Source organism: Rutilus rutilus, assembly GCF_951802725.1.
Source record: "Rutilus rutilus genome assembly, chromosome: 3".
Classification (NCBI taxonomy): Eukaryota; Metazoa; Chordata; class Actinopteri; order Cypriniformes; family Leuciscidae; genus Rutilus; species Rutilus rutilus.
The window spans coordinates 24,208,938-24,226,813 of record NC_140211.1 but is presented as its reverse complement, the minus strand read 5'-3'; the positions used below and the strand labels follow the sequence as shown (position 1 = coordinate 24,226,813).

Here is a 17,876-nt window from a genome sequence, read left to right as displayed (position 1 = left end):
GCATGATGGTATTGAAGGCCGAACTGAAGTCCACGAATAAGATCCGTGCATAAGTCCCAGGTCTGTCAAGATGTTGCAGGATATAGTGCAGTCCCATGTTGACTGCATCATCCACAGACCTGTTTGCTCTGTAAGCAAACTGAAGGGGATCCATCAGGGGTCCGGTGATGTCCTTCAGATAGGCCAACACCAGTCTTTCAAACGACTTCATGACCACAGACGTGAGAGCGACAGGTCTGTAGTCATTAAGTCCAGTGATTTTAGTTTTTTTGGGAACCGGAATGATAGTGGAGCGTTTGAAGCAGCAGGGAACTTCACACTGCTCCAATGATCTGTTGAAGATCTGCGTGAAGACTGGGGCCAGTTGGTCAGCACAGGCTTTTAGACAAGCAGATGAGATGCCGTCTGGGCCTGAAGCTTTCCTAGTCTTCTGTTTTTTGAAGACTCTGCTCACGTCCTCCACACAGACCTTAAGCTCAGGTTGGATGGCAGAAGGGGGGAGGAGAGGGGTTGCAGGAGGTGATGGTGGATGTGTGAAGTGCACATCAGGGCGGGTGTGAGGTGTGAGTCTGGGCTTCTCAAACCTGCAATAGAATGCATTGAGAGTGTCAGCCAGTTGTTGATTCTCCACAGATGGGGGGGATGGTGATTTGTAGTTGGTGATGTTCCTCAGGCCTCTCCAGACTGATGCCGGGTCGTTGGCTGAAAACTGGTTTTTCAGCTTTTCAGAGTAGCTTCTTTTAGCAACTCTGATCTCCTTTGTCAGTTTGTTTCTGGCCTGGTTATACAAGATTTTATCCCCACTTCTGTAAGCATCCTCTTTGGCATGACGAAGCTGTTTGAGTTTCCCAGTAAACCATGGTTTATCATTAGTGAATGATAAGAATGTCCTGGTAGGAATGCATGTATCCTCACAGAAACTGATATATGATGTTACAGTATCTGTGAGCTCATCCAGATCGGTGGCTGCAGCTTCAAAAACAGTCCAATCAGTGCAATCGAAGCAGGCCTGTAGATCCTGCTCTGCTTCGTTGGTCCATCTTTTTACAGTCCTTAATACAGGTTTAGCTGATTTCAGTTTCTGCCTGTAGGTCGGTATAAGATGAACCAAACAGTGATCAGAGAGCCCCAAAGCTGCCCGTGGGACGGAGTGATACGCATTCTTTATCGTGGTGTAACAGTGGTCCAATATATTACTGTCTCTGGTAGGACATGTAACATGCTGTCTGTATTTTGGCAGTTCACGGGAGAGATTTGCTTTGTTAAAATCCCCAAGAATGATTAAAAGAGAGTCTGGGTACCTTTGTTCCATTTCAGCTATATGTTCAGCCAGCTGTTGTAGCGCCGCGCTCACACACGCGTCTGGAGGAATGTAAACATTCGCGAGAATGAATGAGGAAAACTCCCGCGGCGAGTAGAAAGGTTTACAGTTTATGAAATGCACCTCTAAATTAGGAGAGCACATCTTCTTCAGTGTTGTTACATCTGAACACCAACTTTCGTTAATGTAGAAACACAATCCACCACCTCTCGTTTTCCCCGTTAGTTCCGCGATGCGATCCGCTCGGAACAGCTGGAAGCCCGGCAGATGTAGTGCGTTGTCCGGTATGGCTTCACTCAGCCAGGTTTCAGTGAAGCACAGAGCAGCGGAGTTTAAAAAGTCCTTATTAGTGCGGGTGAGGAGAAGAAGTTCGTCCATTTTGTTAGGAAGAGATCGGAGATTCGCAAGATGAATACTGGGTAGTGCAGTGCGGAGGCCGCGCTCGCGGAGTTTAACCAGCGCGCCGGCGCGCTTCCCGCGTTTGCGTCTGACCGCGCGTTTTAACAACACCGCTGCGCCTCCAACGAGAATGTCCAGTAAAACGTCTGAGTAATCAAAATCTGTAAAAAACTTGTCTGGTGTGTGTTTCCTAATGTCCAGAAGTTCGTCTTTGGTGAAACTGATAGGAAAAGAATGACTAAACGCAGAACAAACGAACAAAAACAACACAATGACTGGAGAGCTCCACACCGAGGCAGCCATCCGCGGCGCCATCTTGAATGTGCTTGTTCAGTGCTTGTTTCCTCCAGCGGATTGAGGTGAAAGGGTACCTGACAGCCAGGAAGCGCCCCACACTCATGATGGTGATGATGAAGACGCTGCTGTACATGCAGGCATAGATGATGTACACCATGGCTTTGCAGGCGACCTCTCCGAACACCCAGGAACGGGCCAGCGAGTAGATCCACAGCGGCAGGGTGATCAGCACCAGAAGGTCTGCGGCTGCCAGGTGGAGGATGAGCAGCACCGTGTGAGAGCGCTGTTTCACATACTTCAAGATGGTCCACACCACCAGCAGGTTCCCAGGTGTACCCACCAGGAAGCACACGCCTAGGATCACACAGGCCCCCACCAAGCCCAGTTCGGTCTCCTCATCTCCCTGAAGATAAGCCGTTGCGTTCATGATTGCCTCTCGGATCCGTTCGAGTCTGCTACAAGACTAACCACTGAGCTAGAAAACAAGTCTGCCTCAGCAAATTTCACTTCCCTTATGTGAAAACTGAGGAAAACAGAACTCTCAAACACACACACAAAAAAAACAGTGGTTGTCTAATAAAAAAAAAAGACAACCAAAATGTGTGTGAGAATGGGAGGAGCATCTATGAATTCAGACATAGGGGATTTCAAGATGAAATTTCAGTTCACAAAACTCATGCATTTCTAAGAATTTGGTCAAGTTTAGACTTGGTCCAGATTATTAATGTGTCTCATGGAATCTCTTTTTTCCCGTATTCAATTATTGAAATGCAAAGGAATTTAAAAAGAAAGAAAATGTATTTTAAAATGTTACTCTACATCATCAGTGGCAGTGTTGGGTAACGCATTACAAGCAACGTATAATCAGATTACTTTTTTAAGTAGGCTAACTGGTAAAGTAATGCATTACTTTTAAATATACAACAAAATATTAAAATAACTAACGCAAGTTATTTTGTTTTCCCATTTATTGACTGAAACCTTTTCTGTCCGTATATGTTGAGGGAATGAGTGAGTGAGGTGCAGAGTTATTGTACTTCTAGACAAAATGTGAGCAGACATTTACTCATCTCTCGCACAAAATGATTAGGTATTCCTCAAAATTAATCAAATCAGTGAAATGCAAACTAAGAATATTAAGCAAACCTGCAATAATTAAATGTGCCGAAGTGCTTAAGTGAGTGTTTAACTTTCTTCTCCTGTGTCCTATTCTTCTGCGATCCATATGGCAGCACAGCTAAAAGGTTTGTTTGAGCTGCGCTCTCTACTGTACAAGTGTGAATTTGCATTTTATTCAGTTTCAGGATTATTAATTTCACTTTAGGTGTGAAAGGGCCTTTACATTTGCCAAAAATATAACTTTTTCATCATTAAAAACAAACAAGCAAGCCCAGCCCAGATGAGAAAAAGTAACTGGAAAGTAACGTTACATTACTTTAGTTAGTTATGTTTTTAGGGAGTAACGCAATATTGTAATGCATGACTTTTAAAAGTAACTCTTCCCAACACTGATCAGTGGTATAGTGAGTGACACAAAATGTATATACTGTAACTCTTGAGAACATTTCTGGGAGAATGACATCCAGGGGTGCGTTTCCCATACAACGACGTAACTCGCTGCTGAACTACCATTCATCGTTGAAGGAATCAAATAGCTAGTCATGACTGTTTCCCAAAATGAAGTTTTATGTAACAAAGTTCGGGAGGAGCATGTTCAGGTAATCATCCAATCAGCACAAGAAGAAGCCAGTATAAATAAAGCCTTCCCTTACCTCCTGTCTCATGACAATTTCTCAGCATCCCACCACCACCTCACTTCGGCTGGGTCTGCTCATAGATACCTGCCAATACCATGGTCTATACATTCATAGGGGGGAGTACTCTGGGGTCGGGCCGAATTCCGAGCTCGGAGTCCTCCCCCCGGACAGCAAGCCAAATACGCATTATAATACTACATCAGATTTCATTAACATGTGAACTCGTGAAACAGTTGTGTTTTTATAGAGAAGCCCATATACAGTACTTTTTCAGTAGTTTTTACCTCTTTATTAAGTCTTACATAACTCTTATGGCATTAAAAAATTTTGACCATAAAAGGAATTTGAACAACTCTGATCAATAAAAAAACAATACATTTAAAACAACTTTCATAAATGTTTAATTTCTTTTAAACTGTTAACAAACGGGAATATTATGACATTTTAATTGTGGTGTTAATAAATTAATTGTTTAATTAAGTGATTATGGCATTTCAATAAATTTGACCATTAAAAATATCTAAACTTCTAATGAGTCTAGCCGTTACTCAGAGATCCACTAGTACCCTCTTTTCACCATTAGTTTGTTCTTCCGGGATATTTCCATTCTGCAGTTCAGAATCCTGTAAGATGCCTTCTTTCGTTTGGGGTGTTTGTGTTGCTAAGTCTTGAAACAGCTTTACTATCCCAGAATTTTTTAGATTTCCATGGACGTTTCTGGAAGCAAACGCATAAAGCACAGGGTTCACTGAGCTACTGATAAAAGCCAGAGCTCCAGAAATGAAGACAGCACTATTTGGGATAGGATCTAATTGTCCTACTAGAAGAACCACCATCCTTACGATATTGAGGACGTGGTGGGGTAACCAACACAAAATGAAGGCCACGACCACTCCACCAATGAGGAAGATGGATTTCTGCTTTATGTTAAAGCGCACCTTGCGGAGCTGTGTGGCCACTTGACAGTAACAGATCGCAAGTGTGAAAAATGGAATGATAAAACCAAGAAGAGTCTCCAAACAAATACAAAATACTTCAAAAGACACAGAGCTGTAGTCCCGGTATAAGCAGTGTTTCAATTCATCGTCATCAACATCTAGACACTGAGTCAGGATGACAGGAATCCCCAAAATGAATGACAGGATCCAGGTCACTGCCAGTATTTTGGACATGGATGTCTTACTTTGCCAATACAGCATCTTCAAAGGGTACCTGACAGCCAGGAAGCGCTCGACACTCATGATGGTGATGATGAAGACGCTGCTGTACATGCAGGCATTGATGATGTACACCATGGTTTTGCAGGCGACCGCTCCGAACACCCAGGAACGGGCCAGCGAGTAGATCCACAGCGGCAGGGTGATCAGCACCAGAAGGTCTGCGGCTGCCAGGTGGAGGATGAGCAGCACCATGTGAGAGCGCTGTTTCACATACTTCAAGATGGTCCACACCACCAGCAGGTTCCCAGGTGTACCCACCAGGAAGCACACGCCTAGGATCACACAGGCTACGGTGTTCCCTGCAGATGACCATTCTTCCAGTGCCGTGTCATTGTCAATATGGAGAGAGGAGCTGTTCATATTTGTCTCTGGTTTCAGTGAATCAGAGTTCTGACTGAAACTCACTGCTTTTTGTTCCGTATGGTTTAGCTTACAAAGCAAACCAGCCTTCCAATGGACATTATTCATTTCACAGAAAAAGGAGGAGACAAATCAGATGCCTTGCCCTATTATAGTACAGTAATCATTACTTTCTTTATTGTGTTGTGCTGTACTTTCGGTATTTTGAAGTTGAATCTGTCAATATGAAACTGAAATATGAATAAGCAGAATATAGATTGAGAAGTGTGAGAACCTTTGGCTAACTAACTACAAATTAAAACCAAAAGCAAAAAGGGGGATCCCAGGGAGTGTTGCCGCACACTGTCTGTTAAATTGACTTGAAATGAGGTACGGAGGTATCACTATCACTATCACACATCAGCACCACCCTCCTGAGGTGACAGTGGTTTCTCTGTAAAAGCATTCATTTACAGGAAAGTCAAGAATATCTCTGTATATGTCTATATACAATATATGTCTGTCTTAATTACAAATTAAATTTGAAGTCATGTAATGTGTTAAATGACTAGCATAATCTAATTTACAAAGTTATCTTATTTTGATATAATTAAAACATTTAAAATACTAATGTTAATTATTTGATTCATTGCGCAATTTGAAGTTCTATAATGTTACATTCTAGCTGTGGTAGTAGGTTGCAACAACAGCACTCTTTTTATTTGACTATAATTCATACAGTTTAGGAATAAATAATAGATTTCTAAACAACCTCAATTCATAGCAGACAAACATTGAATACTTAAAGTTTGAGGCACATACTTTGTAATAAAAAAAAAATTCCATTGTATATGGTCATTAATATGTCTACTAACAATGAACATATGGGATGTTTTAAGGAGTTACCTTGGTGAACCATAAATATCCAATCAAATATTTTTAGAGAAAATCGAAAAATCTGGAAAATCTTAAGTCAGAAAAACATTTCTTACGCACAGAGAAGTCAACTCAACAAATGGAACCGTCAAAACAACAGCGTGAAGTCTGTGTGCAGGTGAATGTGACAGTAGCGCCATCTGCTGGTCATACTTCATACATACACCACCAGCCAAACCTCAATGCATTTGTTTCGTTTGTGGAAGACTTCAATTTTCCCTTATATAGCCATATCATTTGTTGACGCTTTTGACTGATGGATTTAGACATTATGTTTATGTTTAGACATATGTTTTTATTCATTCCTGCTATTTTTCTTCAGATGAGGAAGGACTTCCTGATCCAGGACCACTTCCGTGTCTGTGTAATGGCAAAAACAACTGGTTTGATCAACTTAATACAGGGACTGCAGGAGCTGACAGATTTGAGCCTAATAGTTTTATACAAATGATGAATCATTTATTATAGATTTTGTTATTTTACTTACATTTTATATAAATATGTGAATATGTTAACATCATACCTCACCATGATACAAATCCATTATTTCTTTTACTTATTAAAGCAATGCACAAGAGCTCCTGTACCTGGTATTGCATTCAACACTGCAGGTTTTCACCCAGTCAAGCCCAAGTACAGAAATCCAAATGCAAATTTAGATGGATACACCTGTGCAGTGTCTGTATGTTATGTGTTGTGATCCTCCCTAAGCCAGCTGCACATCAACGTATCACAACGTAAGACATATCAACGTTTTATGACGTTTTAAAGACAAGCATAATGTAGCCTAATATTCAGCAGGCTATTTGTGCCAGTTATCAAAATACTGCAATTACTATCACGTAAATAATTTAATGAGATTAATGGTCTTATAACATTTTGAATAGGCTATATAATTGTTCGGGAAAATACGATTATAGGTTATATTAAATAAATAAAAAACGCCAGTAGGCTAGTAGGAGGAAAGTCGTAATAAGTGAACCAACAACATTGCGCGAACACACGTCGTGATGGAGAAGGTAAGTTGGAAGAAAGCTCGTCTATGACTCGCCATACGACATTTTATATAGAATCAAGCAACTTTTCTGCTTTGTTTGGAACTATTTTCATTGTCAAAATAGAGCAAAAACAGTCAAAAGTGACAATATGTCTAAACCATTGTTCATATTATGACGTGCACTTTCCCAGAGAAACAGACAGGAGACGAGGATCCGGTTTACAAGCACCAAGCGGCCAAAATACACACAAACGAATATGGGTTGCCAAACATTTGATGGGCCCCATTGACTAAAAATAAATATCCTACTATTTAAGTCAATGGGGTCTATCTGCTGTTTAGTTAGGCTATTGACATTCATCATAATATCTTCTTTTTGTGTTCAGCAGAAGAAAGTAACTCATACAGGTCTGAAACAACTTGAGGGTTGAGTAAATTATGAGAGAATATACATGTTTTGGTGAACTATAGGCCTACCTTTAATGGAGTGCTATTGGTGTTTTAATAGTGGTTAATTTCATAGATGAACTGTTAAGCAGTGATATAAAATAGACTAGCAATAATAATAATAATAGAAAATAGCAATAGTGTACCCAAAATTAACATTTCACAATATAAACTTTTTGTTTAACAAGTTTATCATCACAAAATCATTATTTATTCATATAATTATGCATAATTCCTTATTTAGGCTTACTAATATCAATAACAGTGTAGGCTACATCAATGTCAATAATTCGTTCTTTTTTTTTCTTTTTCTTTTTATATTTTAAAAATATGAAACAGCCTACATTTAATCTAATTGGCAGTGAACGACCATGTCATTTTATAGGGAGTCCAGACAGTGCTCTCCTCTCCACTGAGACCTCTAACACACACTCGGAGCAACAGCATATGTTGGTTTTCCACGTTCTCGGTTTGATTTTTCTTACACATGCTATAAGTGTGAAAAGATGATGGCACCTGACAGAGATTGAACAGATGAGGCGTCCAAAGCATCACCAGTGGGAACCATGCACATATCCAACAGGCAACAGCCACTAATAACTTGTTGCTCTCTAGATTGGCCCAGCACTGCCCCTCAGCCACCTGCTCCAGATTTCTTTTTTGGAGAACCTGATATGCAACAGCAGTCTGTCACCTGTTACTCAGTGCAGAGTAGAGAAATGCCCCCCATGATGAATATAATGTGGGAGATGAGCAGACATATGAGTCTGTTTTTCCCAGATGACTCCGTTGGACAGGATGGCTATATTTGAAGCCAGGGTGGGCGGCTTGAGAACAGGAGGACTGTCAGATTGAGCAAAGGCTTCAGTGGTGATGAATGCCATCTCCATCAACAGCCAGATGATGAGTGGACACCTGCAGAACCCGGATGCAGGCAGAACTAATACAGCGCAACGACACAGACCATTTACAATGCAAATAGATATACTATGACGCCTGGAAAGTAATGCAGACGCCCAGAAATCCGGGACAATCACTCAGCACAGTGTCAGCATGACAGAAGCTCCTACATTCCAACAGCACAGACCAGTGGAAACTTGGTTGAAATAAGACAAACAGCATTCGGAGGTGCCATATGCCAAAGAAAGCATTGGTGTGGCACAATGGTAATGGTATCAAATGGTAAAACCATGGTATTTTAATATTTACTCTAATACTAGATGATTACCATATTCATATGCCATGGTACTTTTAAAGTCCTCAAAAAGAATATAATGGAAATAACAGACGTGTGTGTGTGTGTGTGTGTGTGTGTGTGTGTGTAAGCTTGCCCAGCGGGCAATTGATGTTAAAAAAAAAAAGACATCAAATTGATGTCAAAACTTGACATCAATTTGACATCCACATACCGATGTCCTATTCTCGACCAAAATAACGACACAAAATCATGAAAAGATTTAATCTTCTTGAGTCTGCCGCCTTATACCGCTCAGCGGTTCTCACGGTGATGATACACAGGGCAACTTTTTGAGCAATATTGCCGTCAACGGGCAACCAGATGAGACACAGGGCCCACGACCGATCTAAATGATCTAGATCTAAATTTATTTTCAATGGGAAAGTGCCCAAGCAACAACCGCTCGGCAAGATTGCCCAGCAGCATTGCTCAAACAGTTGCCCTGTGTATCATCACCTTAACACTCACATCACTTGCCAGAACCTGGTATCGAACTATGAACCTTTTGTTCATCAGGCTAATGCTCTCAACCATATGAGTATTTGATTCCAACATTATATTGTAATTACATCAAATGTGTTGTAGTTATAATGGTATCACTATAAATAAAAAAAAAAAAAAAAAGAATAATTCACAATGCTTTGTGGTGGTACAGCAAAAATGCTGTTTGTAATGAATTACAGTTCAGTGTTGTTAATCACCAAATCAGTGTCATTTTTAGTAAATGTAATAATCACTGCTTCCATTTCAGAGTAAATAAAATTAGAAACCAGTCCACAATTTTTTTTTATTAAGTTAAAGTCCACCCACAGCAATTTTACAGTTGGGCACATGCACAACGGCTACACACAGTTCAAAATGAGATGTGCAAATGGATGAGTTTCGATGCCTCAGTTAAGAAAAAAAATGCTATTTAAACTAATCATACATAAACCAATTTCAGTGTGGGTATTTACTTTCTCTTTTCACCTAGTTACCACTCGAAGACATTGCCTTTCAAACTGACCTTAATATGATATGAAGCATCTTGATCAAGTCTTAACTAACTTTTGAGGTCAAATTGATATCAAGGTGCCCGCTGGGTGTGTAATTGTTTTTAAACACAATGAATAAATGTTTTTTTTATTCCTCATACCATTTACTGGGAATATATGAACATCTCACAGTAAGAAAGTTCTCAACTGTAGTCAGTCTCTCACCCTATAACGCTCTCTCTCCTTTCTCTCGATATGGTGTAAAATCTTCAATTTGTTAATATTTATTAAAACGATGTGAACCCCCAGATTAGGATATGTATAGAAGTTTTATGACGTATGTTGTTTCCAGTGTATCATAAAGGCTAATGTATAAAAAAACACAATAGATGAGGCAGAGATGGATGCCTGTGCGCCACCTGCTGGGGGATTTGTAGTAAGGGTTGATCATCCTCCAGTGCTCCATAAAACTTGGAAACAGATTAGCAGATAAATGTCACAGCATTCATTCTTGGCACAAGATCAAGGGAAAGAAAAGAGACTGCATCACAAATATAACAATATAAATAATATGACGCAGAGATAAACCTTTTATTCCACACCATGGTAACCTTAATTGTGGCATGTGTTAGGTTTAGGTTTTAAGGTTAGGCTAGGTGTAGGTTTAGGAATAGGACTCTGTTTTATGAATTATGAATATATATATATATGTGTGTGTGTTTGTGTGTCTGTACTGGACAGATATTGAGTAATTTCATGACAGCCTGGATATGTGTACTAAATTTGACATGAATCAGTAATGTTTCCATTGTTAATATCCAGCTTTTCCCACTTCTTCAAGTTTAGATTTGGCTGTAATATCATTAAAGGTTGATGGTGCAAAATATTCTAGGTGAGAGAAACAAATAAACCAACTCATGCAGCCTCACTGGAGCATTCAAAACTCATCATACTGACATGCACACGCTGTGAATGATTCAACCAATTGTGCTTCCTTGACTTTCACTCCACTCTCGGGTTTGTGGTTTCCATCCGTGTGGACAAACAATGCTGGGAAATTTCTGTGGCATTTCCTACATGCAAAACGACTTAACTTTGTATCTCCCTGCCCAGATGTGGCCTTTGCATACTTCAGGTCAGGCCAAGGAGATGATGTTGGCCAGTGAATGCCATGCTTTCCTGATGGGGATGCCTGACTCCACCAGAGTGGACTCGAGGGTTTGTAGCAAATCTAGTCTATTTCCTCCAGTTGAGGTTTTAAAAGAATTTGAATGAAATATGTAATATCTGGAAGCCCATTCTGATCTGTTTTTAGATTAATATTAAAATGATTAATGAAAGATCAATGTATTTCCTCCTTGCTACATTTTTGCAGAGAAATCAGAAAGACCACAAAAAAGTAAATTGTGGTTGAAGGTAACTATAATTCTGTCATGATAACTCTAGGGAGATTGGTATGGTAATAGAGATTGGCATGGTAATGTGTTTGGTCTAGGCGGAATAGATCTGCTACGCTGATGCTACTGCAGAGCAAGTACAAGAGACTCGCTACTGCCAATACATTCACAGACATTACTGTGAGCATGTAAGACATACTGCTGCTGCTGCATATATAACATACATGAAATAACCGCCGTACAGGTGGAGCTGGGGAAGATGGAGGGTTTCTGAAAGCGTGCTGCTAACAGCAACACTACTGGAATTTGTTTGAATGTTGAGATGCAATAACAACCAATCAGCTGTGCTATGTAGATAATGATGTGATCAAGTTAGACTTACCAAGTTAGACTTATCAGCCTGCACCATCTAGAGTTTCATGCCAGAAAGAACTAGGTAATTTCAGAGCCACAGTAAACAGTTAGCACAGTATTTCCTGACACATTAGCCTGTTTAAACACACTACATGTCTGTTGCTCATCTCATAGGCCTGTATGTAAATAAAAGATGTATGGCCAACAGAGTACAGTTGCTTTCCACAAGTCATTCACAAAGAGTTACTGTGAAAAAGCTATTGGTGGCAATGTCCCTAAGGCTAAAACGGTACAGTAAACTTAATTGAGCATTTTTTCTCACACTGCTTGAATTTAGACGTATTTAAACCACATACTGCCTGGCCCCAAGGCAGAGTTTATCATTAGTAACAATGACTCTGTTTGTTAGCTCAGTCGGTGTGCAGAAATTGAATACCAGCCTTCAGGGTCTGTGAGATACGTCTCTCTACTTAATGCCAATCATGGAAGATTAAAGACAATAAATAAAACACACTTCCGTTATCGGTACAAAGCAATCCGTCTTTATTACTTCTGTGTGAACTTGTTAAGATTGAAAAATGAAACGCTAGAGTACATACTCATGCTCCAGCTAGAAGTGGAACTTGCAATGCTCTTTTTTTTAATTATCTTTTGTTTGTACACTTCCAAATTAAATTGGCAACAAAGAATGGCACTTAAGTGATTCCCATGTTGACTGGTTAATACATGTATAAAGATTACTTTCTAAATGCTATGTCCTTAAAGCACCACTGGCGCAACTATTTACAATTTACATGTTGTTTTTTTGTTATACTTATTAATGTAAATAAGAGAACTGAAATGAAAACTCTCCCATTTCCAAACAGGTAGCAGAAATACCCAGCAGCCAGGAGCAGCAGTGCTGGGCAGAGCTGACCTGAGGTCAGTCGTACGATCTGAATTAATGCTCTCTTATTCTGGATCAAGCCAGCTATCAAAAACTGTTTCCACCGCACACTGACCACAGGCCCACAGAATATGGAAACACTAGAAAGAGCAGAAACTCTACAACAAATGCTTTAAACATTGCTTAACACCTTTAGTGTAACTGATGCTCAGAACATGCCTTTTAACATTCAGGCATTTTTCTAAATCAAACCAGCTGAAGTCTGCAGCAAAGTGGGCAACAACAACAACAAAAAAGGGTGGGAACTGAATAACCGCAAGAGTTCAGAAGTGTTTTGTACACTACTACAGTATTTACAGTTAATAATACATCTGAGAACACTACTGTATCTTAACATTTGAAAAGAAGATAAATACAAGAATATTTATTCACTTTTATAGATCATTTTTAAATTTATATAAAAGCTATTGAAGCTAAAAGTGGCTTAAAAAAGAAAAAAGAGAAACAGTGCTATTTCGAGTGCTTTTTAAACTCTGTAAGAGATTTGCTTGCACTCAGTAGGAACAATAAATACTAGCTCTGTACTCCTCTTCGGTGTGGCAACGTTGTCTTCTCAATCTGAAGCAGACAGGTCTTAAACCTACAGGACAGAATAACATGCATTACGTACAAGCATATGTGTAAAAGCTCCTAGTTAAAGCATGAATAATATTTTCAATATGCTGAGATGAGTGTATTAATGCACATGCACATAGCTGTGGAAGTGTGATGTCATAGATGTCATAGAGCGAAAGCCAAACTTACTGCAGCAGTGGTTACTGAGCTCACACTATAGTAGAGGGACCAATCACCTGAGATTCCCCCTGTGACGAGAAGGACATGGGCGCAGGGGTTATCACTGGTTAAAGGGGAGGCTCTCACTTGATCATCAGTTGATCAGTGTCTTCTGGAGCGTGTGCATTAGTGCTAGCATAAGCATGGGTGTTACGACACGTTTCTGCATCAGTGACATTTGATGCGGACCTGAAGATGTGCGATCAAAGTATTGGCCATTTGAAATGGACACATGTAATACTAACCGCTGAGATGTACTGGCTGTTAAAGCAGGCTTTCTCTTGGGTGGGAGAGGTGATGGAGGAGTAACAGGAGGAGTCACATGGTGAGCTGGGCTCCTCGGACAAAGCCTCGGGAAGGTGACTGGACACACATCCGCTGTCTGACCCGCTCGAGCCACTACCAGACAGACAGTGAGACGACGAACCCGAACTCTCTGTAGCTGCAAACACAGACAAGTCGCACGTTATATGAGGCTTCTGAGAAGACGTTCACACTTTCAAACATGTTATAATACATACTCATAGACGGCTGACTGCTGGTCTCATGTTCCAGCTCGTCTTCCTCGATGCAGGGGCTGATGAGAGGTCTCTCCCCTGTTAACAGGCTTTGGCTGCTATACATATGCAGATTTAAGGGTCCCAGCAGTGTGGAAGAGGAGGGGCCACCAGCCACCGGGGGGCCGCTAACAGGAGCGTTTACTGCAGCTCGTTTAAACGGGTTTGAGTGGTCAAACAGCGAGACGGCAATGGATGCTCTCGTCCTGGCCCCTGTAACAGAAGAGAGAGCATCATGCTAGTAAAATCCACCAAGAGAATCATTTGCTGCTTATTTAAAAAAAAAAACAATTTAGCAAGTTATTCTGATGATTATTTCATGTTAAACAGGCTCACCTCTGCCTTTCATAATGTAGTCTATGGCTCTGTCGTTGATAGCAGCATCGCTGGGTTTAATGTCCAGAAAGGGTTTATTGCCCACCCCCATAGAGACCATCTCCTGCATTCGAATTTCTGCATACACACATATAAACGTTTAAAAATGCTGCCATGACATGTATCAGAAAAGGAGTGTCGCAAAATAATGGCATTGGCGATAATGTAATATTTAATGTGGTATATTGAGTGTGATCCATTCGCCAAAATACAAAAGAGAAAATACTAAATAAAGTTAAAGATTAATTTGACTGATAGCATTGTTTATTTATTTCAAAATTATTTTAGATATTGCAATACTATTGTTATTGTGAATTCTTTTTAGCACAATGATCATGTAGTAGGGCTGTCACTTTTTATTCGATATTCGAATATGCATTGGAACATGACGTGAAATATCCGTAAACGAACTATAAATAAACTATTCGGTTTTTAAAGTGCCATGTGTAGCGCATTTTTTACAGTCTATGATTAGACCGTTTGTTTTTTATTTTATTGTTTGCCATCTCATCCAGTAGCGGGCGCTCTAAACGTATTGCAGCGTAGGCCCATGACCAAATCAAGCGAATAATAGCCACCCTGTTTTGAAAATGGAAGATAACGCACAGAACGGCCAGCCTGAGCGGACAATTACGACCCCAACTCATCTAAAAAGTAGTGTCTGGAAATATTTTGGGTTATACACCGTAGATGGTAAAGTAACCGTTAAAGTTTGCCGAATTTGCAAAAAACGGTTTACTTACGCATCCGCGACATCCAATCTTCGGCTTCGCGCTCACCTGTCAAGTTGCCATCCAAATGAGGCAGCGGAGACACAGCTTTCCTGCACAACCGGTCGGCACCTTTTTTTCCATGTAACGTTAGCCTAATTTTGTGATTGGCTATGCATAGTGCTAGTGGCACTTCATATAGATTAAGTTGATAACCTGCTGTTTCAAACATTAAGTCAAAAATAATTTTTCAGACAGGCTATGGCTTGAGTCCTGTTTATGACTGTCAGACTGTTAATAAATTTGTGATTGAATCTCCGTTACGGTGTTTTTTTTACCCGTTCGAATTAGATTTTTCTCAAAAGTGACAGCCCTATCATGTAGTAAAAATTGTAAAATGTGACAGCCCTAAATTCAGAATAAACACAAACATGTTGACATCAAGATGAAGAAACGCATAGAAAGCGTAAAAAGTGTTTTTGAGTAAATATGTGCAAATACAGGTTACATGATGCCTCAGATCTGCATCGTTCTCTCAAACTCGAAGTCAAACTGTAGAAATACAATACTGGTGTGACTCAAACGTGTTTTAAATATCTGCCTGAGGCCTTCACAGATGAACTGCTGAAAAAATCTTTAAATATGCTAAGATGGTATGTGACAGGAGATATTATCTGCAATTATCCTATCATTCTCATTTGTTCTTTCCATCTAGATGAACAAAACAAATTCAAAGAACTTGTTCAAGCTCAGCCACTTCAGTTCTTTCTTTCCTACCTTTATTCCGTGTGGCCTGCTGCCATAGTATCCGTGCGATGTCACAGGTCCAGGCGTGTTTGACGTCTGCATTGCTGGCCTGGAGAACGTAGGTCTGGTTCTTTGAAGTTCTCCTCCGGAACCAGACCTCAAACCTCAGAACGTTCTCACCTGATGTCTCTGTCATACCCACATCAGCCGTCTACATAGAGAATGATAGAGTAAAGAGGATATTCAACATTTAATCACAATCAATATTGAGGGCTAATGGCATTTTGTTGTTATCATGGCTTGCAGGAGGACCAACCTGATTCTCAGATCTTTAAACTAAAGCCTTCTGTTTATATTAACATTGGTCAGAGGAAATATAATAAAAGAATGTGAGTGTATTAGTAAAAGAAAGTAGTGTAAAGATCCTTTCACACCAAGGACAATAACTAGAACTATAATCGTTCTAGATTTAAAAGAATAGAGTCCATACCACAACTATAACAATAACAGTGAAAGAGAAACAATATCATTGGAATCACTTTCAGAACGCTTTTTCTAGCAGCAGACAACATAACAACAGTGCCTGCTTATAATAAACAGATGGTGTGGACGCTAATATACTTATCATCATAGTAATCCTTCTTGGTGTGAACGGGCCTTAAGTCATAATGCATGCAGCAAAGTGTGTTACAGCTGTGTTTTCATTTCTGGAGATGTTTCTTGTTCCTCAGAACTTCTGATGTCTTTTAGGTGCTTACCTTAAAAGAGTGCTTGTATATGTAAACATCTAGGCCACCCTCAATGCGTTTGGGTTTGCTGAATAGCACCAGATCCTCAAACAGGAACACATGTCTTTGGCACTTCTTCCTGCCATACAAAATCGTGAACTCATCTTGGCGAACTAATTGTCCCTGTTCCTTCAGATTCACCTGGAAGAGTGTGTGAAAACTGATGAAATGGCAGTTTAGAAAAGAAGATATATGCTTTCCTATGTTTCTCCACGTTAAGTGTAGCGCATATCTGCTGTGCCATACACACTTACATCACAGTCTCTGATCGCGTCCATGGCGAGCAGATCGTTGCCATGGCGAAGCTGGAATTTGACCATCTCGGTGGCGGCACGTAGGTACGTTAGCTCCTGCTCCTGGACCTCAGTCACTTCTTTGATCAGGTCTTTCAGCAGCAGGGCATACTTACTCATGCGCTGGATGGGCTTCAGCAGGTACGACGCCAGGTCCATCTTATCCCCCAACTCCAGTTGCTTATGCTGGAATGAGAGAGACTCAGATTTTACGATCTCAGGCTGAGGTGAGATGAAATGAATGAGATTAAAAGATGCTGAACTAAAAGTTTATCATAGGTGGTCTAGAGTGTAGTATGGATCCAGTTGCTCACCCTGAAGAAGCTGTTTCCATGGCTGGCCAGGAGTGTGTCCGACTTTGGCTTGTTCTTGCTGTATAAAGCATACAGGCTAAACTGGTCTTGCTATATGTTCACATAGAAAAAAGCACAAAAGAACAATATTTTAAGTGTTATCATCCAAATTTCCAGATCCACTTCTCTTGTTGAGAACTTCTCTCTTCCCTTCATTTTTCTAATTTATTTCCAGGTTGAGTTTTGTTTGGAAATACTTTTTTGTGTTTGGGTAAATTAATATAAGACTTTCAGGTTCAAATGGAGTGTGCCGTAATTTCAGTGCAGGTTTTTCTGTGCCAGAAACAAAGATTTCGGCCTAGTTCATACACTGCTGTAGGCCAAGCGGCCTGCCTCTGTGTCTTCTCTGTGAAAGTTTCATATAGTAAAGCTTTTAAGGGGAGCCAGCACTATGAGTTGACCACAACTACAAAGAATGTAGGCTGGTGGTCTTGCACTCATTTAAAGACCTCAGAATCATTACTTGCGGCTCAGTTTGATTCCCATATTCATGGAGGGTGAATGAAAGAGAGAAAGAATACACAGAAATTCTGGATGGTTTTAGACTTGTGCTTTGTCAAAAATGAGCCAGTCATGGACTGGGAACAGACAAAACACTGACAAATTAAGCCCCTTTGTTTTATCTCCAATGAAAACGTAATTCAGGATCCATGAATGA

At 40.2% G+C, this 17,876-nt stretch overlaps 2 protein-coding genes across 4 annotated transcripts in view; both read right to left on the bottom strand.

The window, feature by feature from the left end:
- Positions 1 to 4,051: 4,051 nt before the first annotated feature.
- LOC311287507 (leukotriene B4 receptor 1) lies at positions 4,052 to 5,372 on the bottom strand. The gene has a single exon (XM_084404394.1). It carries the CDS (start codon positions 5,352 to 5,354, stop codon positions 4,323 to 4,325), a length of 1,032 nt encoding a protein of 343 aa, XP_084260520.1. The 5' UTR covers positions 5,355 to 5,372; the 3' UTR covers positions 4,052 to 4,322.
- Positions 5,373 to 12,196: 6,824 nt separating this feature from the next.
- plekhg4 (pleckstrin homology domain containing, family G (with RhoGef domain) member 4) overlaps positions 12,197 to 17,876 on the bottom strand; it is a 102,595-nt gene continuing 96,915 nt past the window's right edge. For 2 of the 3 annotated variants that reach the window (XM_084403538.1, XM_084403536.1), the window contains exons 16-24: positions 17,180 to 17,269; positions 16,827 to 17,051; positions 16,543 to 16,713; positions 15,815 to 15,995; positions 14,289 to 14,405; positions 13,917 to 14,165; positions 13,641 to 13,837; positions 13,366 to 13,424; positions 12,197 to 13,201 (exon numbers count right to left, since the gene is read on the bottom strand). In XM_084403538.1, coding sequence (XP_084259664.1) covers positions 13,386 to 13,424; positions 13,641 to 13,837; positions 13,917 to 14,165; positions 14,289 to 14,405; positions 15,815 to 15,995; positions 16,543 to 16,713; positions 16,827 to 17,051; positions 17,180 to 17,269 — 1,269 coding nt within the window. In that variant the 3' untranslated portion in view covers positions 12,197 to 13,201; positions 13,366 to 13,385. The remainder of the gene's footprint in view (positions 13,202 to 13,365; positions 13,425 to 13,640; positions 13,838 to 13,916; positions 14,166 to 14,288; positions 14,406 to 15,814; positions 15,996 to 16,542; positions 16,714 to 16,826; positions 17,052 to 17,179; positions 17,270 to 17,876) is intronic. The other variant, XM_084403537.1, reaches the window with a different exon arrangement.

Coding starts and splice junctions, on each gene's coding strand:
- LOC311287507 (XM_084404394.1), bottom strand. CDS start 5,354: ATGAACAGCTCCTCTCTCCATATTGACAATGACACGGCACTGGAAGAA.